This window comes from Periplaneta americana, chromosome 13 (genome assembly GCF_040183065.1).
Source record: "Periplaneta americana isolate PAMFEO1 chromosome 13, P.americana_PAMFEO1_priV1, whole genome shotgun sequence".
NCBI classification, from domain to species: domain Eukaryota; kingdom Metazoa; phylum Arthropoda; class Insecta; order Blattodea; family Blattidae; genus Periplaneta; species Periplaneta americana.
The window spans coordinates 169,637,402-169,663,774 of NC_091129.1; the positions used below are offsets into that span (position 1 = coordinate 169,637,402).

The 26,373-nt window shown below is 40.5% G+C and overlaps 1 protein-coding gene across 1 annotated transcript; it reads left to right on the forward strand.

Moving 5' to 3' along the window:
- The first annotated feature begins 1,096 nt into the window (after positions 1–1,096).
- On the forward strand, positions 1,097–25,297 carry LOC138712624 (uncharacterized). The gene is made up of 8 exons (XM_069844592.1): positions 1,097–1,397; positions 5,809–5,860; positions 8,503–8,640; positions 13,457–13,681; positions 15,793–16,107; positions 16,376–16,492; positions 18,161–18,312; positions 20,129–25,297. Exons 1-8 carry the CDS (start codon positions 1,305–1,307, stop codon positions 20,609–20,611), a joined length of 1,575 nt encoding a protein of 524 aa, XP_069700693.1. The 5' UTR covers positions 1,097–1,304; the 3' UTR covers positions 20,612–25,297.
- The last annotated feature ends 1,076 nt before the right edge of the window (positions 25,298–26,373 follow it).

The window sequence follows — 26,373 nt, forward strand, 5'->3', positions numbered from 1 at the left end:
AAAAACAATATGTTAATGGCGTATGAGCGAACATGTCAACGGACCCGTTATTACTACCGGTTCAAGAAATAAATTGCTTATACTATCTTTTCTTTGAACGAGATGGGAGTACGAAAATTTCGCAAAATTTTGCTAGCGTAGCACAGACAACAACTTGTACAGTCGCCATGACAGCCATCGATCCTTCCAGCAGTTTTGTTCCTTATTTCGCTGCAATGTGACGTCATTGATGCCACCGGACCGGTGAGATTCGGAATACGCTGTATGGTAAGATGATGCCAACTAACCAATCGTAATTACTCTGTTTGATGTGAATACCGCCAACAATAACGAAAACTGTAAACACATATGCTTCAGTCAAAAGAAATTAATTACAGTTGTGACTTTGGTAGAAGACAGTACTGTGTTACTGTGTTCTGCATTTGTGAAATAATAAAATACAGTGAACTTTTGTAAACTGCGAGTGCTAAAGCACTTCAAATTAATAATAGCCTATGCCACCGCCTAAAAGGACGTGTGTTTTTAATAGTGACTTACAAAAGGAATATTCATACATAGAAAAGAACAATTTCTGACTTCGATGTTTGATGCAATGTGTGCATCTACTTTCAGTATAGCCATTGGGGGAGGCGACCGGATATATCACAACATACAGTGAAAAACATAAAAGATTGGTGTGTGCAAATGCTTCTAGCACCATATTGACTAATATTTTAAAAGTGAAAGTTTTGGTGGTAAAGATATGAAATTAGCAGCTGTTGAAGGAGTAAAAGTAGTGAACCAAAGCTGGATATTTAAATCGTATAATTAACATGAACTGCCATAATACGCAATAAGTCTGTTTGCGAAGGTCGGCTCGAGTAGGGGCAAGCTATTTTACGTGTCGAGCTGTAAACCAACAGCTCTACTTCTCCTCGGAGAAAGGAAGATACGCTGAGAATTTTCTCGCCCTTTAAAATCAATCGACCTCGTCAGTGTGCAGCTAACGTGAGATCAAAGAGTGAGTGAGCGACATGTGTAGCAAACACAACCCGGGACTTGGTCACCCTAGGATAGTATTGTTGGTGTTGGCACCACTGAAACCGGCTATGTTGGTATTCACAATGTAATGACTGGTTTGTCAATATCGTTTTGTTTGTGGTTTCGCAGAGTTTTAGCGTTAGATGGTTGGATGTTAATTGTTTACCAGTGTCGTGTAAACCGACTTGAACTGTTGAGGAATGTATGGCGTTGTTTGAGGTTTTGGAAATGACAGAAATATTTCTGTTCCGTCTCGGCACGATATTGTGACGGTGTAACAAGTCATGGCTATTCTCATTGTGATTATTTTGTCATTGTTTAGAAATCTAATTGCAGCTGATCACTTCACCGATCAAGATGTAACGTGTTATGCTCAGGTGATCACCTCCATACTCCAGGTGTTGTGGGCGTCTGGGTGTTAAACTTTGTCTACCGTTTATCTTTTGCGATGTCATAAGCCGAGATTTTTAAATAATGTATAGGCCTTCCCGCACAACTTAAACAAGAATTACCGCTATTATAATTATATTTTATTTGTATGAAGTGTCAATTTAAATGACATGTGAATACAAGTTAAAAACAAATGTATTCTCAAAGTCCAGTAGCTTGTCTGCATTTGGAGTAGGCAATATGTCCATTGTCCAAGATGTTATATGATAATCCGAGACAATGGACAACCGCAAGAAGTGTATCCATGAATTTTAAAAGCGTTGAAAGCGATGTCATAATGATCCGGTTTGATTTGAAAGGAAGGAACTGACCTTGTGTGTGACCTTTAAGACTTATGGCGAGGATGGAAAAATCGATTTTGACATAATAGATAGGCTACCGGTACCAGTATGCACGTTTCAGTCGTTGCCGGAAGAATTGCAGAAAAGTCACATGGACATGGTGTAAATTGTAAACCAGAACAAGCAACGCACATTTCTAATTTTCTGTATATCCCCACCCTCCGTATGTTCTATTAATTCCTGCGTGAAGCATTCATAGTAGGCTACCGAAGTATATAGTACGTATCACTCTTTGCAGCCAAAAAAACCATACAAGTTTAGATGAAGTTGCGAATTAAATTAGAAACTAAATGCATGATAATAATAATAATAATAATAATAATAATAATACATCGATTGTTGCTATTATTATTATTATTATTAACTTGGACAAATAATGGGATATTTACGCGGAAAGTCTGGCCGCGAAACCAGGTGGCCCGGGTTCGAATCCCGGTTGGGGCAAGTTACCTGGTTGAGGTTTTTTCCGGGGTTTTCCCTCAACCCAATACGAGCAAATGCTGGGTAACATTCGGTGTTGGACCCCGGACTCATTTCACCGGCATTATCACCTTCATTTCATTCAAACGCTAAATGACCTAGATGTTGATAAAGCGTCGTAAAATAACCCAATAAAATAAAAAAGTTACGCGGAAAGTATGTGTCATTGCAGTGTGAAACCATTTGTTTATTACTATTTATGTAATATGTCACGAAATCTATATCAGCATATATATATATATATATATATATATATATATATATATATATATATATATATATATGTGTGTGTGTGTGTGTGTGTGTGTTATTAAAACTAACTTAGAAGTTGCTGACGACAAAATTAAAGTAGCAGGCCTACATTCGTTTTTCACCCTTCCAGTCCGCGCTGTCGTCGATTGCGTAACTACGATCGAACATATCTACGCTTCTACTATTCATTCACTCATAATGTTCTGCCCAAGGGCAGATCTTTCACTGCAAACCCAGCATTTTCCAATCTTTCCTATTTTACGCCTTCCTTTTAGTCTCCGCATATGATCCGTATACTGTAGCTTAATGTCGTCTATCATCTGATATTTTCTTCTGCTCCAAACTCTTCTCCCCTTCACCATTTCTTCCAGTGCATCATTCAGTAGGCAGTTTCTTCTCAACCAGTGACCCAGCCAATTCCTTTTCCTCTTTCTGATCAGTTTCAGGATCATCCTTTCTCCACCCACTCTTTCCAACACAGCTTCATTTCTTATTCTGTCTGCCCATTTCACACGCTATATCCACATTTCAAATTCTTCTAGTCGCTTCTCTTCACTTCGTCGTAATGTCCATGTTTCTGCCCCATACAATGCAACACTCCACACAAAGCACTTCACTAGTATCTCGTTCATGCGTCTCATCTTCTTCGTGGCTGCAATGTATTGTCTGGGCGCATGCAGTGATTCAGTCTTAAATAATGCAACTAGGCAACATTGCTTAAGCGCGAATGAGCCGCATGAAGCATTTCCGGACACATGTTGTAATGAACTATTTTGATTGTCTACATGTGGAAATACATATCTGAAATTATGCCCCGTATTTTTTAAACACCCTGTATATTGTGATTGTCATGAAGTTTGCACATACTTTCTAACATGCTTTTAAATTAATTCCTTTATCATGTTGCGAGTTATGTTAATGCTATTAGCAAATTTTCTTGAACTGTCGCTTAAAAGCATTACCCTATTGTATAGGAGTAAATGAAATCAATCGCATACCCACAAACAAGAAGGTACATTTTCGTTTTCGGAATTTCACACGATCCATTTTTAACCCTAATGTAGTTGCTGTCACCGAGTAGTCGCTGCGGACTGATACTCCGCAAGCAAATAAAATCGTTAATAACTGAGGAAAAAATGCGAGTTCCGAGCTTAAAATATGTGTATGATGAGAGGTCGATTGTTGAAAGCTATGAAAATGGGGAAGAAACCATATAGGCTATTAATAGTTCTCAGTGGAGCGACAGTCCGGAAGGTTTATATGTTGTACAGTTTAAGTATAATACATACTGTATATGTAATGTTATACAGAGTGTTTCAAAAATACGGGGCATAATTTCGGGTATGTATTTCCCAAATGTAGACAATCAAAATAGTTCATTACAACATGTGTCCGGAAATGCTTTATTTCCGAGTTATGGCCTTCACAACATTGAAATTTACCGGAACGTTTTTCTTTCCGCAGGTCGTTGCCGTCAAAGGAGACATTAAGAGGGCACTCTGACAGTTCATTCCGAGGCGAAGGTTACATTCAGTGTCGTGTAGGTACTTGGATCGAAGGTTTCCTGATCGATGGATAGGTAGAGGTGGCCCAATTGCTTGGCCTCCACGCTCACCTGACCTGAACCCTCTCGATTTATACTTGTGGGGCCATTTAAAATCATTGGTTTATTCGTCTCCAGTGCCTGATTTGGAATCCCTTCGGAATCGAATTGTGGCATGTTCTGAGGACATACACAATACTCCTGGAGTTTGGGATCGTGTTCGCTGGTCAATGAGACATCGATGTGAGGTCTGTATTCAAGCAGGAGGTGGACATTTTGAACATCTTCTGTAATGACAACGACCTGCAGAAAGAATAACGTTCCGGTGAATTTCAATGTTGTGAAGGCCATAACTCGGAAATGAAGCATTTCCGGACACATGTTGTAATGAACTATTTTGATTGTCTACATGTGGGAAATACATACCTGAAATTATGCCCCGTATTTTTTAAACACCCTGTATATGCATATTATCAATAAGTATATTAATCAATGTTGGTAGCCTATATTGCAATTTCTAGAAAATAGCACGCAGATAATAGAATATTCATAAACAACCAGATTTCTGCAACGTCTGCAGGAGAAATGTGTACTTCTTTATAATTAATTGGAAGTATTCAAGTACGTAGGTGGGGAGTAAAACGTTTGTTGCAGACATTTCTTTTTGGAATGTGTCAGTCTTCCTCACGATCTTCTTTTTCCCTAAGGTCAACAAAAAACATTTGCACGCTTTCGAAAACGAAATATCAGTGATTTTTTTTCTGTTAACACACTCGGTAATGAAAGACTTGACATTCTTCGAAGAGAAATCAACAATGGCTGTGACATTCCCGTTCTTATTAATAAAGTTGTGCAATGACACGAGAAAACCATCTTTCTCTTCTTTCTTTAGTTCTTGAAATGATGAAAAATGTGTATTAATATTTTTATCCAAATCATTTGAAACAAAATAAGTTTCTCGTCAGAGGAGCTGAAAATGTTGTACTCCTTAGAGTTCGTAACTGAAGTCAGAATCTTACTTTTCTTGAATCATAACAAATGCCTTTTGATTGTAATGCAGAAAATTTGACATTTATCTTCAGTTTTCGATCCATAGTAAATGATTTGCTTCATGTATCTCTTGAATAACACTTCAAGAAAATAGACTACAAACAGTCTATTATATCATAGGTAACATAATGAGAACTGAAGTGTTACAAAATGCAGAAGCGAAGGCATTCGTAGTATGTGTCATCTTCATGATAGGTCTGTTTGTGAATTTACCAAAGTCTGTGTTTTCAAATGTCCTAATTCATTATTGAAGTTAGATGAAGTTATGGAAAATGTAATGAAATTTAAACAATTCGTAATCTGAATTCTATAGAACTGCTTAATAGATTTATTTCAGCTTCGTAAATGGCACGCTGTAAGCACACACTTAAAAGTTAAATTATTATTATTATCATTATTATGTTTATTAGGTATTGGTGCTTATGTTTCAATGGATCCATTTAAATTATGATCCAGTCAGTTTCATATGTTTCCTTCTCGGAGGAAAATGTATGATTGAACACTGTCGAAGACCGTAATATAAGGCACAGAAGAGAAAGACTGCCGACTGATTTCACTGAACGTTATCAAAAGTGCGGTCTAGGGACTCATATAGCTCAATATCTCAACTGTTAAAAGTGAATCCAAATTAGAAGCCTTGTTCCAGATTGTTAACATTTGTTTTCCTTTCAGTTTCAGTATGGGGAAATCAGGCAGTCAGCTGCAGAATCAGGCAGTCCTCCAAGTAAGTGCAATGTCAGAGAAGACAGAAATACAGTGCTTAGCCATTTTAATACGGGAAAAATCACTGAAAACTCGGTAAAATTATCCATTATCTGTAGTAAAGCAAGTTATAGAAATGCTCCCTTCTACAACGCACCTCAGCTGTTCCGGTAAAGAAAATAAAAACCCTTCCTTCTACTGCTGACTAAACATGTGCAGAATGTCCTTCTAACTTTCGTTTTCAAGCGTTCGCATTTACCTTCCACACCCTTTCCTGAAATGAATTTCAGCCATTGCTTACATCATGTAAACTTGTCCTTTTGTGTTGTTTTTGCGTAAGATATTATAGTTTTGGTTTCGTTTACTGTATATTGCATCTACCTTTCAACTCCCTACTTTTTCTGTTCACGTGATGGTAGAAAAAATACGTAATTTAAAATGGACGGAAATGTACTTGTTTTTCTTCATTGATTAAAGTTCACATTAACACTTTGTTTGTTAAAAACATAAAATTGCTTAGTTACATGTTAAAAAGTGTTAAATTGTTAAAAAAGGTATATACCTTCGACAGATGGCCCGTTTCGACGTGATGTTACGTCTTCATCAGTGTCTCTTGAACTACTGGTGATCTTGAATTCTGCGATGTGCATTTGTCGGTTGTAGGGGTGGGGTTGTGTTGCTCTTATGGTGGGGGCTGGTTGTTTGTGTGTTATGACGTATCACGACATCGAATAATGTGTAAGTATTGAACTGTAATTGTGTATTAAGTATATGTTGTGGGTATGTATGTTATTTTTCTTCTTCTACCAAATAGACTTTAAATGACATTGAAAATATAATGCATCTATAAAAAATAGAAAATGTACAGATAAATGCAACATACGACAATGTCTGATGAACATGTATCAACATAAAGATATGGAATAAGCAACTGCGAGTTAAGTACAGGGCATTCCTATGCAGATCAGCCTGGACTGCTAGCGGGTGGCAAGTTGTCATATGCTGTCGCATGGACTGGTCCATTAAAAGTTTTAATAAAAATGAAGTTAAAGTTACATTTTACTCGAAACGTTTTATTAATAGGCATTATAAATGAACACACGTTGTTCTAGAGAATGTTGAACCATCCCCATGAACAATAAATGCAGCCACTACCATGATATGAGCTGATTGCACATGACTGCCAGGGACCGAAGCACATAGTATGAATCCTCTGTGTAATATGCAGCTCTACATTTACTGCATTACTTCATGTGCTCACACCTCCTTCACTGCTCGTTATATGAAGTGCAGTAATGCTGTAACAATTCATATTCATGATTGACTGATTGAAATAATATTTCCTCATGGCTTACTGTATTACGGTATTCTTCAATTCATTGAAATTATATTATAATATGAGTAATTAGAAAATTTAAATATGGAATAAACAACCAGAATTAATAATAATAATAATAATAATAATAATAATAATACTTGATAACAGATTTCAAACCCAATACAAAAACTAATTTTTGATAACCTATTCAAACCAAATACAAGAACTAATTTTCGATAACACGCTTCAAACATAATACAAGAACTATTCATAATGCACTTAAAACTCAATACAAAAACTAATTTGTGATAACATACGTGAAACCCAACAGAAAACTAACCATTTTTATAAACACTTTAAGCCCAATAAAAACAAATTTTTGATAAATTTCAAACCCAATACAAAAACTAATTTTTGATAATACCACTCATTACATAAAGCTATAACAAACCTTACATCACATCAAATTATGCAGATCACATTATCAACAATAATCATGACTACAATAATATAGAAACAGATATGGAAATTTTACACATCACACCAAAAAGTTCATAGTTAAACATCCTAGAACAGTACGAAATATATAAGAATACGGAAAGCACACCCACAATATATACTTAACACACAACTACAGTTCGATACGCACACATTATTTGACGTCATAATACATCATAACATACAAACAGCCAACCCCCACCATAGGAACAACACACCCCCACCCCTACCATCGACAACTGCACATCGCAGAGTCAAGATCACCCGTGGTTCAAGAGACACTGAAGACGACGACACATAGCGTCGAAACGGGCCGTCTGTCGAAGGTAAATACCTTTTTTTAACAATTTTAACACTTTTAACGTATGACGAAGTAAATTTTACATTTATAGATGTACTGGCATGATTCTACTTCTCTAACTTCACGTTAATGAAGGATTTGCAGTAAGAGTCTGCAAGAAAAATCGGCCTTTTCTGAAACGATTAGTTGACTTCAACAACTAAAACCCTTCTGCTAGTCTGCCAAGTTAGGTTAGATTCCCCAGCTGACAGGATAATCTTGGCAGAGTTCAGTTTTTTTTTTTTTCAACTTTTTTTTTTGTCTGCTTCCTACTTCTTCTGTTCTCCCCCTTTCTTTTCTTTCTCTTAGTTCTTCTACCATTTCTCTGCTGCTGTCATCACTTTTCCTTCCTACTCTCACTCTTGCTTCTTCTCATTTTATTCTTTTTATTCCCCTCCTGACCCTTTTCAGTATCTCGCTTCACTTCAGTTTCATGAATCCCCATGTGAGATGGAGTTTGCCTGCTTTATAAAGAAATAAAATGCCCACAATGCCCTCTTCTTTGCAGACTGCTCCAGCTGGACCTTCACACAGGACGGGGCACGCACCCGTCTCAGCTCGGCCTCCCTGGAGATGTACTCCATCAACTCACCTGGTTACTCGTACACCGTCATGAACCTCACACTCACTGACATCCAGTGGACATGTGAGTACTGCAGCTTGAAATCAAGTTTTTGTTCCTGATAATAATAATCATAATCATTTATTACATCCACTGATCATATACATGATATGGGACATGTCATATTTACAAACTAATAATTAATTACATAATATACATAAAAGTAATAACTATAATTAAATGCAACACAAATTCAAATATACAAAACTTGGAACTTGATTGAAGAAAACTACAGGTCGGTCGATTTCAGCTAAGTCCCGTTTGCAGTGTGTCTTGAAGTCAGGAGTCAATTTCAACCATCGCGTCCTTCATGAGAAGACATCCTTCTCGAAGTCAGGATCTGGAAAAGAGGAAGTAAAATTTTTTTAAGTAAGGCATTCTTTTTCTATTCAGTTATGACAATTTTCAATAAATTCGTTCATACTGTAAAAGCAGTTTTTGATTAAAATTTTGTAAAGAGCTTTCTTAAATTTCTGATGTGCAGATATTTCTTTAAGATAATTTGGTAGGCTATTGTACATAAGAAGACCAGCATGAATGACACTGTTTTTGTATAGAGTTGTGTTAAAACTTTCAATAAAAATATTATCTTCATTTCTTGTATTGTGCTGGTGTGTGTCTGAATTTGTAGGAAAGCTATACAAATTATATTTGATAAGATTTAAAGTTTCATAAATATGAATACAGGGTAATGGCAAGATACGTAATTTTTTGAAGAATGGTCTGCAGCTGGTAGTTTGAGACACTTGAACTATGGCTCTAATTGCTCTCTTTTGTAGTTTAAATATTTGGATTGCATTGGGTGAATTACCCCAAAAGATTATACCATACATTAGGATAGAGTGAAAGTATGCAAAGTACAATGTGCGAGCAGATTCAATAGATGATACCTTACATCTACATCTGAAGCGGTTATTTTGCCATCACAATGTTACAATTCTTCACACACAGATGCCTGATATGCAAGTAGAATGCTCGCAAAGCCTTAATTCTCTCACATTAATGTGACTGGTTGCTGTCTAAAATATAAATAAAGAAGTGGTGTTGTTATATGTACTTACATACTTATATTTCAGAAAAAGAAAAGAATTAGCACTCAGCATATTAACAAAATAGAAGATTTAATATTAGCAAGACCGGCTTATGTAGCTAATCTATTAAATGGAAGAAATTTGGGATCACCCAGAGAGAAATTGAATGGCAAAATGGAAATGCAATAGATTCCACTGTTTGTTGTTTAGTCACTATCCGAAGACAAGTCTGAACCTCACAAGTGATACCAAATGGCACCACTTATGAGGCAACTAGATCAGGAGATAATGGGGTAGGGTGGCCAGTTCCTTTTCCCCCTCCATTGCATACAAACAATTGTTCTTCCTCTGACACATATCGTCAAGTGAGATGTACTGCTTGATAATAGATGTACATATCAGCCAGAACCTCAATCAAAGGATTAGATTTCACCAATACATAAAACTGTTGCTGTACACATTGTCAATAATGACTGTGGTGGTGGTAGTGGTGGTGGTGGTAGTGGTGGTGGTGGTGGTGGTGGTGGCGGTGGCGGTGGCGGTGGTGGTGGTGGTGGTGGTAGTGGTGGCGGTGGTGGTGGCAGAGGTGGTGGTAGTGGTGGTGGTAGTGGTGGTGGCGGTGGTGGTGGTGGTGGTGGCGGTGGTGGTGGTAGTGGTGGTGGTGGCGGTAGTGGTAGTGGTGGTGGTGGCGGTGGTGGCAGTGGTGGTGGTGGCGGTAGTGGTGGTGGTGGCGGTAGTGGTAGTGGTGGTGGTAGTGGTGGTGGTAGTGGTGGCAGTGGTAGTGGTGGCGGTGGTGGCAGTGGTGGTGGTGGCGGTAGTGGTAGTGGTGGTGGTAGTGGTGGCAGTGGTGGTGGTAGTGGTGGCGGTGGTGGCAGTGGTGGTGGTGGCGGTAGTGGTAGTGGTGGTGGTAGTGGTGGTGGTAGTGGTGGCAGTGGTGGTGGTAGTGGTGGCGGTGGTGGTAGTGGTGGTGGTGGTAGTGGTAGTGGTGGTGGTGGTGGCAGTGGTAGTGGTGGTGGTGGTGGTAGTGGTGGTGGTGGCGGTAGTGGTAGTGGTGGTGGTGGCGGTGGTGGCAGTGGTGGTGGTGGCGGTAGTGGTGGTGGTGGTGGCGGTAGTGGTAGTGGTGGTGGTGGCGGTAGTGGTAGTGGTGGTGGTAGTGGTGGTGGTAGTGGTGGCAGTGGTGGTGGTAGTGGTGGCAGTGGTGGTGGTAGTGGTGGCGGTGGTGGTGGCAGTGGTGGTGGTAGTGGTGGCGGTGGTGGCAGTGGTGGCGGTGGTGGCAGTGGTGGTGGTGGCGGTAGTGGTAGTGGTGGTGGTAGCGGTGGTGGTAGCGGTGGTGGTAGTGGTGGCAGTGGTGGTGGTGGTAGCGGTGGTGGCGGCAGAGGTGGTGGTAGTGGTGGTGGTAGTGGTGGTGGCGGTGGTGGTGGTGGTGGTGGCGGTGGTGGTGGTAGTGGTGGTGGTGGCGGTAGTGGTAGTGGTGGTGGTGGCGGTGGTGGCAGTGGTGGTGGTGGCGGTAGTGGTGGTGGTGGCGGTAGTGGTAGTGGTGGTGGTAGTGGTGGTGGTAGTGGTGGCAGTGGTGGTGGTAGTGGTGGCGGTGGTGGCAGTGGTGGTGGTGGCGGTAGTGGTAGTGGTGGTGGTAGTGGTGGCAGTGGTGGTGGTAGTGGTGGCGGTGGTGGCAGTGGTGGTGGTGGCGGTAGTGGTAGTGGTGGTGGTAGTGGTGGCAGTGGTGGTGGTAGTGGTGGCGGTGGTGGTAGTGGTGGTGGTGGTGGTAGTGGTAGTGGTAGTGGTGGTGGCGGTGGTATTGGTGGTGGTGGTGGTAGTGGTGGTGGTGGCGGTAGTGGTGGCGGTGGTGGCAGTGGTGGTGGTGGCGGTAGTGGTGGTGGTGGCGGTAGTGGTAGTGGTGGTGGTGGCGGTAGTGGTAGTGGTGGTGGTAGTGGTGGTGGTAGTGGTGGCAGTGGTGGTGGTAGTGGTGGCGGTGGTGGCAGTGGTGGTGGTGGCGGTAGTGGTAGTGGTGGTGGTAGCGGTGGTGGTAGTGGTGGCAGTGGTGGTGGTAGTGGTGGCGGTGGTGGTAGTGGTGGTGGTGGCGGTAGTGGTAGTGGTGGTGGTAGTGGTGGTGGTAGTGGTGGTGGCGGTGGTGGTGGTAGTGGCGGTGGTGGTGGTAGTGGTGGTGGTGGCGGTAGTGGTAGTGGTGGTGGTGGTAGTGGTGGTGGTAGTGGTGGCAGTGGTGGTGGTAGTGGTGGCGGTGGTGGTAGTGGTGGTGGTGGCGGTAGTGGTAGTGGTGGTGGTAGTGGTGGTGGTAGTGGTGGTGGCGGTGGTGGTGGTAGTGGTGGTGGTGGTGGTAGTGGTGGTGGTGGCGGTGGTGGCAGTGGTGGTGGTGGCGGTAGTGGTAGTGGTGGTGGTAGTGGTGGTGGCAGAGGTGGTGGTAGTGGTGGTGGTAGTGGTGGTGGCGGTGGTGGTGGTGGCGGTGGTGGTGGTAGTGGTGGTGGTGGTAGTGGTGGTGGTGGCGGTAGTGGCAGTGGTGGTGGTAGTGGTGGCGGTGGTGGTAGTGGTGGTGGTGGTGGTAGTGGTGGTGGTAGTGGTGGTGGCGGTGGTGGTGGTGGTGGTGATAGTGGTGGTGGTAGTGGTGGTGGTGGCGGTGGTGGTGGTGGTGGTGGTGGTGGTGGTAGTGGTGGTGGTGGTGGTGGTGGCGGTGGTAGTGGTGGTGGTGGTGGTGGTGGTGGTCTAGTTATATAAACCTCATGTTAAATGTTTTTTGTTATGTTTACTTATAATTTCACGAAAGTGTAAATATATTTTACAATTCAAAATTTTTAGTGTCTTTCCCTATAAATGGATACAACACTTCATTTCGTTCTGAAGAGCTGATAATGCCTTTATAAATACTTGTCCTCCACATGCCATTGAAATATGCCACAGTGCACATACTGCTTCAGCCCTTCTGCCCTGAAGTGATTATTGGGTTCATGTTTCTTGCTTAAATTATTTTAGGGTTGATTTTATACCAGGAACATGATGGTGAAGCTTGTGATCATTGCAGGTGGAGACAAATTACTGTGGGAAAACAGTTTTACACATATGTTTGCAATCACTCAATTTACTGTCAACTCTTGATGTAAAATGCATTATCCCAACCCAGGATGATGCTCCTTGCTTCTGTGGTGGATCTAGATTTGGGAAGTCTTCCTTTGATAGCATAATTACTGTTATCTGACAAGCCACCTTCATCTCCGGTGCTTTCACAGATATATTTCTCCATCATATCACTTATTTCCACTGTTAAATATGCATTGAAAGAATGTTTTAAATTATTGTTGGTGATATTACTTTCTTTCCTCCAAATCCAATATGTAACGCTGTTGTCAGAGTCTAGAACTCCTCAGTACATATTAATACTTTTTACAGTTTAATTTCTCGCTATGTTCACTGTGATTGAAAACTCAGTACAAAAATGTAAATGTAAACTGCCTTGCTCTGGATATTGCAATAGCTTGCTCACCTGTTATAGCTGACGTCACCAGTGCTAGCTGCTACTTTAAAGTTGTTTCCTTCTTCCCAGTGAAAAGTGAGCTAGAATTTTATTTTTAAATTTTAAATAGAGAGTATAACCTACTCTTGCACATACTAGACTTCTTTTACTCGCAATACTGGTTGCATTATATTTGATACCCTATCCTTTATTAGGGGTAGGAGCCACACAACTGAATACTATTCTTCACTCTAAAAACAGGGGTAGCTTTCTGCTGTTCATGTACCACCAGCAGACACAATTCTTATGGTTTCCTCCAGAGTAGATATTAAAGATGTGTTGGTGGCAGCCTTGCGCGTGCGGTACCAGCGGCGTGAGGATGCCGGCGCACAGCAGCTGTGCCGCGAGGTGTCCATGCTGAGGAACGCCAGGAACCCGCAGCTGGTGCTGGACTGCTACTGGCTGCAGCACGTGCGGGCCAGCACGGAGTTCACGCTGGAGTATGAGGCGGTCCGGCCGCCCCACAGGGAGGTGCGCAAGTGGGTGTTCCAGGCCCCACAGCCCCAGGCCTCAGGTACAGTCAGTGTTGCTACTTGGTGCATGTCTGTATTGTATTGTATTTATTAACATTCCATGGTATTCATACATGCTTACAGCTAGAATATGGAACAAGTCAAAAAACTTAATACTATTATAAAGTCTTAATTTATAGTCACAGTCTAGATGAAATATATACAGACGAGATTTACAATATAGTCTACTAGTACAACACAGAGTTTTAGTATCAATTTCATGAAGCGTTATTGAATGTCCTGAATTCACCTACAGAATAGAAGGCGTGAGAAATTAGGTACTTCTTCAATTTGGCTCGAAATAATTTTATGTTTCGAGTTTCATTTTTTATATCGATAGGGAAACTGTTAAAAATTTTTACTGCCATATAACGCACTCCTTTTTGATAGCACAATAGACTTGCCAATGGAGTATGAAAGTCATTTTTTTGACGTGTATTTATGCTATGAACTGTTGAATTAGTTACAAAGTTTTCACGATTACATACGAGGAAGATTATTAGACTAATGAAAAAATATACTGACAAGCCATGGGCATTATTTGTAGTTTTTTGAAAATAGTCCCTAGATTTGACACCTACTATTATTCTAATTACTCTTTTTTGTAATAGAAATATACTGTTACTATCTGTGGAATTTCCCCAGAATATTATTCCAAAACTCATTACCGAGTGGAAGTATGCAAAGTATATTGTTTTTAAGGTATTGATATTTACTATCTTTTGCATAGATCTAATAGCAAAACAAGCTGTGTTCCACTTCGTGGTGCTTAAGAGCTGGGAGATAAGCGTGTAGAAAACTGTGGATACTTTCGGAATTTCAATCGACATATTTCCATTGTCTTCTACTTTCACAATTATTATGCAATATCTACTATCATGAAGCGAAAATGGAGTAGTCGTGATCTACATTTACCAGTAGAGTAATGCTTTACATAGACAAAGATTTTTTTTTTTCGTGATTTCTTTTGCGTTACATGCAATATCCTGACAAATGAAAAGGCGAAGTTATTATAAACTCAGAAAATATTTTGTTATAAAAAATAAATTATTGTACACACTTAAGTATTTCTACTTTTGCACAGTAAATTTTTTAATTCCACCATGCGGGGCAGCTCCAGCACCCAATTCTTCACTTTATTCCTGCTTGAAACAAGGTATGAATGAGGGGATTACCTCCCTGCCAGAAATGCAGCTGACATTCCACATGTAACATACACTGCAGTCTGAGTGGAACCTAACACGACGCTAGTGCGTTCTTGGTTATAATTCACTTTAAAATTTTGCACAGCGAGTGTTTATGTACAATAATTATCTGTTAATAAATTTTGTTCATGAAGATATCAAGAACGATTCCAAGGTGTTAAAATTCCAAATCATTCGACGATCCATGGCTTTGTGAGTGACAGGAAGTGCTACAGATGAGAAATGCAGAAAATGACAGAGTGTTCGGGCTGAGGAAATTTGGATAACATTAGACATCACTTCATCACTTAATGTGAGCAATAACCTGCATTTTCTTAGATTGCCCTTATAACTGAAACGGACAGAAAATCCTTGGTCCTTCCAAGTGAAGGGAATCTATGGGCTAACACCCAACTGTGTAAAAATGTTAGATGCACAAAATAAGCCTCGGATGCTAATGAGTAAGGAATTTATTAGAATTGCAACTTGGAATGTAAGGAGTTATATAAAGTAGGTTCATTACATGAAATCTGTTTGTAGAATTGATTGAAACAAGACAAAAGAAAATGATTGTAGAACCATTTTTAGAAAACTACAAATAATGCCCACGGTTTATCAGTATATATTTTCATTAATAAACTTCCTCGTATGTAATCGTGAAAACTTTGTAACTAATTCAACAGTTCACAGCATAAATACGTCATGGAAACATTACTACTGTGCTGTAAATAATTCTCGTCTGTCTGAACATTTATGTAGTACTTTGGTTTATCTCATTTCCTAATTCCGTTATTCTAAGGTATTTGTTTGTTACATTTGTGGTTTTAAATTTTCAGGCAGGTTATTAATTAACATGATAGATAAAGTAGGAATCGTCCCTGAGTCCAGTTCTACATCTCTGCAGTATTGATGTCTCTTGATTGTTGCAGAACGAAGCGTGCAGGCGTGCGGCCAGGCCCCGCTCCTGTATGTGGACGTGTCCAGTCTGCCGGTGCTCGTGGCCTACTGGCGACATGCGCCACCGCTGTGGATGGATGACTGGAAGTACGTGGTGACTGTGTGGGACGGGCACAACTTGCGGGACAACACGACGTTTGAGGGCCCGTTCCGGGTTGAGGCTGTTCTCAGCTTCGAATTCTCGACCAACTCGGTTCCGGGTGTGTACCACTTTGAGGTGACGGTCCTCAGCAACAGCTGCAAAGCTGGAGTCTGCCACGTCTCCCGGTCCCCGGACATAGTCGTAGGTGCGTGCCTTGTGATGGTTACTTCTTGCAACATGTTTTTATTCTCATGATGTCCCTTGCATATTATTTCTGCTGACACTGGAGTTTCGTATCCTGACAGTTAAAATAAATCTGGATAAATTGTAAGATTATTTCCTGGAGAAATAATTATTTGAAGCCCAGTCACAGAAAAAAAAAAACAAACAAACCAAACTTCGAGAAACAAAATATTGGCAATTCACAAATGTCTTTTTCTGCTCTGTTTGGACTGTATCACGTCGTGTTGCAGGCATCGCTGCGACCGAGCAGAAGACCCTCGTGGTGGGGATCGTAGGCTGCGTGGTCTTCATACCTCTCTTCATGTTCATCTTGCTCATGTGGAGGCGACAGTGCAAACCTCCCAATGGTGAGTGACTCTTTCCTTCATATTAAATCTCTTGCACTTCACACTTCATTCAAATGCAGCACATAATTAAACAATTAAAAATATCGACCCTCACAAGTACTAACATTGTAACTCACTTTCTTACATTTTTCAGAAGATGAAAATGAAGTTTTAAAATGATCGTGTAAATTAGTGTATACAGATATGTAGAGTAACAATAAGATTTTACATACAATTGGGGAGGTTTAGAGTTACAATGATAGTACTGGAAGAAAAAGAAACAATTTAAGACCATTATTAACTAGGATAACTCAAAACCATAAAAAACTGAGTTACAATGTTAGTACTTGGGAGGGTCGATATGTAAATGAGTTGTTTTGTAATAGCCATGTGTGCCGTTCGGTTTACTACTCCTGGCTTGTTCCTCAAGAAGTGAAACGCCTTCCTTACCAAAACAGCTGAGAATTTTAGAACAACATTAACATTTCACTATGTATACAATGATTGAATATAAAACAGTGGCAACAGTACAGTCATGTATGGTCGTCCTGAGCATTGTGTGCGGAAAGTTCACACCTATGGTGCCACAATTCAATATGATAACACCGCATGCTCCACGCAATCCCTTAAAACAGTCCATTGCGTTATCATGTTGATAAAAAGTCTCACTGGTTTAAAACTGTTTGTGTGTAGCAGCACTCGAAAATTGAACCGCCAAGCACCACATTGTATGAGGGTTGGATAAAAAGTAATGGCAACACTGCTGCTACGTCAGCCACGTAAGTCAGTTAGCTTTAGGATGTTGTGGAACTGAGAACGGAACATCAGACAAGGTAGTGCAGTGAGTGGTATCAGTTGTACGATATTCAATCAAATGCAGCGACACAGGAGGATAGTGCAAGCACCCTAATGACATGTTTACAAAGCTGGAACATTCGTGGATTAAAATTGAAGTTACACGAGGTCGTAATGCATAAGACTGTTACCAGGGACTGTGTGAAGCATGTGGTGATGCAGTGTTGTCATATCGTACAGTAGCAGAATGGGCGAGTGTTCTGTGAAGGCAAGGATGTTGTTCATGATGACACTAAATTGACGACCATCCTGTCCAACTTCTTACCACGCTTGAAGCGGCAATCAAATGAATGGAGCATCCCAGATGTCCTCGTCCAAGGACAGTGCACTCTGCACAAGGTGATGTTCATTGTGGCTCATGACATCTATAGGACAACACTACAGCAAGCTATATCGCCAATTCGGACGTAGATGCTGCCTATTACTGCAACACCATCTTCGTCCAACTTTAAGGAGAAAGTGACAACACCTCCTGGAAACGACCCCCCTACCATCCTTCATGACAATGTGAGTAGTCACACTGCTGACACCATGACGGATCTTCTGCACCCTGGTGATGGCAAGTACTGGAACATCCGCCATACTCACCCGATATGAGTCTGTGTGATTATGATCTCTTCCCCAAAATGAAAGAGCCACTTAGAGCAAAGCATTACAACACAAGAGACACCATTATTCATGCCCTAGGGCTGTCACTTCGGGACATGAACAGAGATGGACGACTTCCACAAGTGTGGCAGAAGGTGGTAAACACGGGGGGCGATTACACTGAAGGAATGTAAGCGGTGTTTCAAAATTGTAGCACTGTTGCTCATCGTATCTGTCCTTCCTCAGGCACCATCAAGCTGCCAGTAGTCCTGATTGTGTACAGCCCATCTCGGGCTTCGCACATGGCTACGATGGTGGCCTTGGCAGAGTACTTGAGGAACTACTGCGCAGTGGAAGCCATGCTGGATCAGCTGGATGTTCCGGAGACCGAGTCCAAGGTACGTGATGCCTCGTGGCCTTCTATGGAACTTGCAATTAGTGCCTCTGTATTCATAGTCGAAGGAGGAAGAAGCTGCAGATCTTTTGTTGCTATGCCTCTCATTCTATCTTCACCATAAGTGCCCGATACTGAGGCCAGAGCCATCTGAATTGCTATGAATAATAGAAGACCCCAAAGCAGGAGGACAAACTAAAAAAAAAGTTGCTTTAACAACAAATCTCATTTATGTTGAAGTCGGTAAGAAATAGAGTATATCTCAATTCAATACTCAGACTTCTACAGATGATACAAGAGACCAAAACAAACGTTTTTTTTATTAAATGGCCATGAGTCAGAAACTAATTATTGAATGACAAAATCAGAAACTGTGCTGTACTGAACAAAGAATACAGTTATAACCTTACTTATGACACTCATTTCTCAGAACCATTTCAATTTGTAATCATTTACCTGTTCAAAAGTGTCTCCTGCGTCAATACAAATTCTGCAGTGAGTGTCATTGCCTGTCGAGCGCCAGCAGCTGCAGCTCTTCCTGTGATTCATTTGGAGTCTCGTACACCAGGCTCTTCAAGAGCCTCCACACATGATAGTCAAGTGGAGTGAGGTCGGGAGAACGAGCAGCTCTCGAATGGGTTCATCGTGGCCAATCCATTTGACTTTCATATGTGGGAGCACTCGAAGGGCCTGGTGTACGAGCCTCCAATTGAATCGAAGGAAGCACTCTTCGCTCGGTGCTTGCTCTACAACACATGCCTTTGAATGTGTACGACAGGCAGTGACACGTCCTTGCAGAGTTTGTATTGATGCAGGAGGCCGCAGTTTTGAACACTTTTTGCAAATGGTTACAAACTAAAATGGTTTTGATAAATGAGTGTCATAAGTAATGTTACAACTGTATTCTTTATTCATTAGAGTACAGTACAGTTTCTGGTTTTGTCATTCAATATAATTAGTTTCCGATTCATGGTCATTTAACAAAGAAGTTTGTTTTGGTCTCTTATAGTATCATCCCTAGAAGTTTGAGTATTGAATTTAGATACACCCTGTATTAGACGTATTTCATATCACCTGAATGCAAGAACTAGGTAACTCGAAATTTGCGTTTTTTAGTGTCAATAATATTTCTTTTGTGTTTCTTGTTTATATTTTCTGTATCTGGTTTATTTTGTTGGGGGGATCCAATATCAATAGCAGGAGATAAACTTCTAAGGAAAAATGCTCAGAAGAATGAAATGAAGAAGAATACTTCTGAAATAATAAATAGGATTATACCTCATCGTAAACCTTTTGTTACTATCTTAGTTTATCTCTGTTATAGCATAGCAAAAATCGCACAGAAGTAATGCAGCAACTAGGTAACTGATTGAACGATATAAAAGGAGACATATTCCTTAGTGCAATAAATAAGTAAATAGGCAATATCTCAAAATAGGAAAAATCAAGTTACCTAGTTCTTGCATTCAGGCGACGATATGATATATTAATCGACAATGAAATTAATGAATACAGACATTTAATTGGCACTAGAAATGAAATAGGGTGACGAAGTCAGTTGTATAGTGTTCAACTTAAATAACTTAAAGAGTAGAGACTGTACATACAACTGAACAGATTCAGTATCTTTTGCTGCTTGAAAACGGTCACTAAAAATACAAGAAGAATTCTGGTGCCTAGATAATCACTCACAGCCAGAAACAGAAAAACAGTTTGAGTGATGAAAAGCATTTTTAAGATCAGTTGTAGAGGATAGGCAGCAAGGTGAAAGGAAAAACGGAGCCAGAATTAACGAATAACAACAGACATGCTTATTCTAGGACCCATTGTTGTGGTGCAGCAGCGCCTTCGCACGAGCCGACTTCGTGATGGTGGTGTCGTCGCCCCCCAAGTGCTCGTGCGTCGCTGAGAGGGTGCTGGGTGGCACCAACGTCGATGTGCTGGATGTTCTCAAGGCACGCATCACCTCCCACTGCACCAAGCCACGCTTCTTTGCTGTGTTGCTGCCCTACTCCACCGACCAGAACGCGGTCCCTGAATTCGAATGGATGCCAACGTTCAGGCTAACAAAGGACCTGGACAAGCTGTTGTGGCACGTGCACAGCGGTGGCAAGCCTGTCACTTCACTCCATGCACTGTGGGTCCGGTTCGGTCCCCAGCTGAACGGAGGCCGCCATGACCTGCAGCGCAAGGGGGAGGAGCTGCTGGCCGCCATGCAGCGGGCCGACGAGCTGCTCAAGATTTGCAAGTGCCAGGAGACGGCACCTAGCTGCACCGTGGACATCCCTGACAACGTAGTGTAGCACTGCACTTCACAAAGACAATTAATTAACCTTAGCTGACTCACCATCACTTTTGTTTTGATTCTCTGCCCAAAATTTATGACGTCAAAGAATTGATAACTGTCTTCAAGTCAGTACATGCTAATGATATCTTTGGAGAGACTTTCACATCCTTACCAGGTCTGTAAATATATTTTACTTGCATTTCAAAGGGGAAAGACTGTTGCTGAACTCTTAAATTTCGTACGAGGTGCACCATCAGTTCTTGTTTGAACAACAGGTTTTAATTGTAGCTTATATTTGTAAATTCACGAAATACTACTGGAGATGTCAGTAGAACAAAATTATTTATGGTAACGATAGTAACATTTACATGTGCTAGTCTGCTAAATCTACCCACATAAAAATCTGAATAACAATTTATTAGAAGTATAACCTTTCTCCGTTACACTTAGTAATTTATTAATGGAGACATTAGACATGAGCGAAACACGCGCAGAGGGGAAGGCTCTTACTCCCTTCCGCCATCCGCTGTAGCGAAGATGAAGTCATTATGGTCGTGTTTGGCTCAATCAAAGGCATTCACAACATCTACAGAGATGTCTTACCTTCCCAGCAGTACTCGCTGCAATGTATTCCATTCATATGCAGCAGCAGTTCTCAAACATCCTCCTATAATTTCGTGAAGTAGGTCGCATCAGTTTGTCTCGATACACTTTCTATATTCATTTTTCATTTAGAATTTTTATAGATTTTTTGTTTTTTTAATTAAGATGGAATTTTGTGGCACAACATGAATTCAATGAGTATTCAGGAACTTGCAGATTATTTTTCCTTGTGCTGGAATATTTCTTCATGTTCGATGAAAGTTTGGGTCTGTCCTCATTTTCTGAACTCTTCTTCAGACTTTATTCTTTTGATACTACATGTCGCAACTATCACAGCAATGTTTGGTTCTCTCTCTTTCTGGTTACTATGTCAATGAGCCGTTTGAGATATTTTCGTGGGGGAGGTGACCAGTCTTAAAATGACATTGCAATGCTGTATCTTCGAGACTAGTTCCAGCAAAATGCTAGTCATGTGTAATCCTACACCGCCTAACCTTAGATAGTAGTACTGATCACATGTGATACTGAGTTCTAGTCACTAGTCATCGTCAAGTTGTATGCACGATGCATTTTGTTTTATGTGCACTGGGCAGGATTCTATCAGCAATCATATGGAAACCTACAATAATTGATGTTTAACAGTGAACTTAATTCCTCCTCTTCCTCATCACCATCACCATCACCATCACCATCACCATCACCATCGTCATCGCCATGTCGTAACTTGTGTGGTGCCATGTTAGCCTACCGATCCCGAGCTGTGTTCAGACTGATTACCTCGGATTTTTTTTCCGAGGTTTTCCCCAATTGTAAGGCGAATGCAGATCACATCATGGAGAACCTTTGGACTTATCTTGCCAAATACCATCTCATTACCACCAATTCCACTGATGCTAGATAACCTTGTAGTTGACATAACGTCATTAAACAACCACCACCACCACCACTATTATACAAGAAATAATTAGAAAAATGAGAGAAAAAGGATTGGAAGATGGTACATAGAAGAATGGAGAAAGGCTATAGAATCCTGAAAATGGGTGCAGGAGGAGTCCTAGGACATTGTAAAACCAGAAAATAAGGATACAAATTATTATTACTATTATTTTCTGTCCTTATACTGCTTGTTTGAGGCTTGAAAGTAATGTAGTTTTCCCTAAGATAGGTTACTAGCCTTATCGTTATGTAGTCCAGTAGTGGGGCTGCCACTTTTAGCCTCTGGACAGGCTTGTAATGCAGCATTTCCTCTGCATTTGATGAAACAGTTATACCGCTGTGACTCAATCGCCATTTCCTCGTTGGTAGAAACAGGAATCAAAACAACCAGTGCTCCAACATTGAATACCTTACTCTATGCCGATGGTCAACTCATAATTTCCAATTCAGAGGATAATTTACAAAGAGGGTTATATACATTAAATAAAATATTAAAAGATTTTGGGATGGAAATTTCAGCACAAAAATCAAAAGTAATGGCATTTTTAGGACAAGACCCAGTCAGAAGTAAGATAATACACAATAACCAATGCCTCGAACAAGTGCAAAATTTCAGTTATCTGGGTTGTGAAATATCTTATCAAAATGAAAAAGATGTGGACAAGAAAATTACCAAATTTACACAAATTCTAGGATAATAAACAATACATTAAAAGCTAAATTAGTACAAAAATCTACAAGAATAAAAATATATAATACACTAGCATTACCCTCCCTTTTATATGGAAGCGAGATTTGGACATTAAAGAAAAAAGACATGAACAGAATCAAAGCAACGGAAATGAAATTTTTCAGGAGGACAGCAGGATATACTCTTTTAGACCGAAAAAGAAATGAAGAAATTTTAGAACAATTAGAAGTAGAGTCAGTAGAAGAAAAAATCAGCAGAAACAAATTCAATTGGCTAGATCATGTAAGAAGAATGGAAAATTCAAGAATCCCAAAAATTATTTTTTATTTATTTTAGTAGGTTATTTTACGACGCTTTATCAACAGCTTAGGTTATTTAGCGTCTGAATGAGATGAAAGTGATAATGCCGGTGAAATGAGTCCGGGGTCCAACACCCAAAGTTACCCAGCATTTGCTCATATTGGGTTGAGGGAAAACCCCGGAAAAACCTCAACCAGGTAACTTGCCCTGACCGGGAATCGAACCCGGGCCACCTGGTTTCGCGGCTAGACGTGCTAACCGTTACTCCACAGGTGTGGACCCCAAAAATTATGATGCAATATAAACCTAGAGGACATCGTCGACCAGGAAGACCTTTAAGAAGACTGCTAGATGGGGCCGAAACAGGTCTACAGAGGCCTAATTCGTGAAGGATGATGATGATGATGATGATGATTATTATTTTCTGAATGAACTTCTCGTTGATATTTTAAAGCAAGCAGGTTTCATAAGTAAGTACGAAAATAATTAAAGAGAACTGGAAATGTCTGTGTGGGACCTGGATCCAGGATACAGATGAAACAAAATGCAAGATGCTGCATTGTGAACACAAATAACAGATCTGCCGCTATAATTTTATTGGCAATTGTCTTTATATTTATAGTTGTGTTTAACTGACTAGAGCAGGAATGCAAAACTGAGAAGAAGAGCGGTCTTGAATTATGTACATGTGACGTCCACAAGCACACTGAATACATATTTCCTCTCCCCCTACCATCACCAATGACGTGTGGGGTGGAAGGAAGGGATGAGTCATGTGTTCCGGCTTGTGACGTGTGCCACAATTGAAGCATAGTTTTGCATCCTTGGACTAGGGGTAAACACAACACTATCGGCAGTTTGGGAACCTGATGGGCCTCTGGACAGACGAGGCTGCTTCAACAATCACTTATTTATTTGGAGATAAACTATCGAAATATAGTATTTTATCTTTGTTCATGCAGTATTGAAAATTTCAGTTGCAAAAGATTTCTAATGCCGAAACGAGAATAGGCCTATTATATTTTGAAAATATCACCAATATTAACCGTGATATTGGGCTGTCTCTCAAGCCAACTTACAATTATTAAAACAAACGTGCCCTGGACAAAATTTCAAGTGTTGTTTGAAATGTTTTACGCACGCACTTACGCAAAGTGACGAAAATGCGCATAGTATAAAATTTCTAACTCTTGTAAAAAAGTTAACAGTGATTTAAGGAAACCCTAATGATCGTCTACACTCGAATACCGTGTGTGTTTATTTGAGATTCATGTATAAGCATAACCATATAGCAGTACCCCCAAGGCACACCGACTGGGAAGCCACTTACACTTCTGCCTCGAGTGATGTCAGAGTAACCTTATGTCAAAATGTTACAATTTTTCTCTTTTGCACCTCGAACATATACGTTTCACGGAAAAAATATAAATAACTAGTTTATGCTCTGATGTACACAAAAGCAGGCCGACATGGACGTTCACAGCAAGTCATGGGCTTTGCTGCAAGGGCATGATATATTAAATTACGATGTATTAAGAGAATATTTTAATTTCTTTAAAAGACTGTCAACAGTTTTTGCATGGCTCCTAGGCATGACATGTTTTAACAAGAGTGCATTTTCCATTCTGGGGTTGATAACTTTTTAAGTTGTATTTTTAGTTAGAAAGAAATTGAAAGCCCGTACATTATTATTTGATGCAACGTGTCTTGCTGCCAGGGTGATAAGAGCAGCATCTCACAGCACTTTTATTTTAATATCTCCGAATATTTATTTGCCTCATCTGTCCAAAATGAACAAACATCAGGTATTCATGATATTTTGTGTAAATGGTTACAATGTTTATTTTCATAAGCACAAAGTTTTACCGATATTTTAATTATATTCACTTTGTTTGTTAATAAAGGAAAAAAAATACATATATAAATATTATTTGCAATAAACTATTTTGTTGAACATGTGTGACTAACGTCGATCTCTACTTAATTCACTGGCAGTTTTATGGTTACTTTCCAGTCCTTTCACACCTACAATTTTTACATGTTTGTCTCTTTTTAAAATAGTTAACAAAAAGACTGCATGAAATACAGAAAATTATAAGTTCGTGAAGGATATGATACTTCACTTGATTAATTCTTTTTGGATTCTCAGCCAGGTGAGTAGGATTTTGATGTCAAGCTCCACCATCTTCTTCAGGGATTGAAGTGCCGTGGGACTAGGTCTAGACATGCAGGTGGACCATCAGGAACTAGTACCCAGTCCAAACTGCCTGTCGTTTTCTGGTTGATCGAAACATGTGGTGGCAGGTTCCCATGCTATATCCATCTGTACCAGGTCTGACATCTCCTCTTATACCTCGGCAGGAAAGTCAGCAAAGTTGGAGGGTCGAAACTAGTTGCCAAAGTCACATTCATAAATGTATCTGTGGCAATAGTGTAGATTCTTATGGCCACCATGCCTTAAGTTGTGTCATGAGTAAGGGGCGTCTCTCTCGTCATTCATCGCTCAACGACATCATTAAAAGAACATTAACATCCTCAGGGGTTCCATCCATCTTAGAACCTTCCGGGATCAGCCGTTCAGACGGCAAGAGATCAGATGGTCTGACTCTAGTCCCGTGGCGTGTAGGCAAATCCTTAATTTGGGATTCCACATGTGTGGATACACTGGCCCCTTCAACCTCTAAGACACCAGGATCTGTCGCTGTCAGTAAACATCATAAATATAAACATCTTACAGATAATTATATCTTTGTCCCTTTTGCGGTTGAAACGTTTGGATCATGGTGTAGTGAAGCCAAAGCTCTCATCTCCACCATAGGCAGAAGTTTAGTGCAGCTTTCTGGGGACCCTCGAAGCAGTCAATATCTACGTCAGCGCATTGGTGTCGCCATTCAGCGCGGTAATGCTACAAGTATTCTGGCATCCTTCCCCGAGTCCTCTTATTTAGATGAAATTTTCTTCCTTTAATTATTCAATTTATTTGTATTTTATTATAGTATACATGTCAATGTGAATACAATTTTTTTTTTTTATTTGCCAAAGTTGTGTGTCGAAGTGTCTTCCCCACTTGACCCGCCTGTCATCCTCTGTACGGTCGAAGCATGTTGATTGCAGGTTTCCATGTCGTACTCGACAGAGACGGGGCCTACAGCTGAGTACAGCATGAAAATCTGGGGCCTTCAGCCGAGTATGGCATGGGAACCTGCCACCACAGAAAACGACGGGCAGTCTGGATAGGTACTATAGAA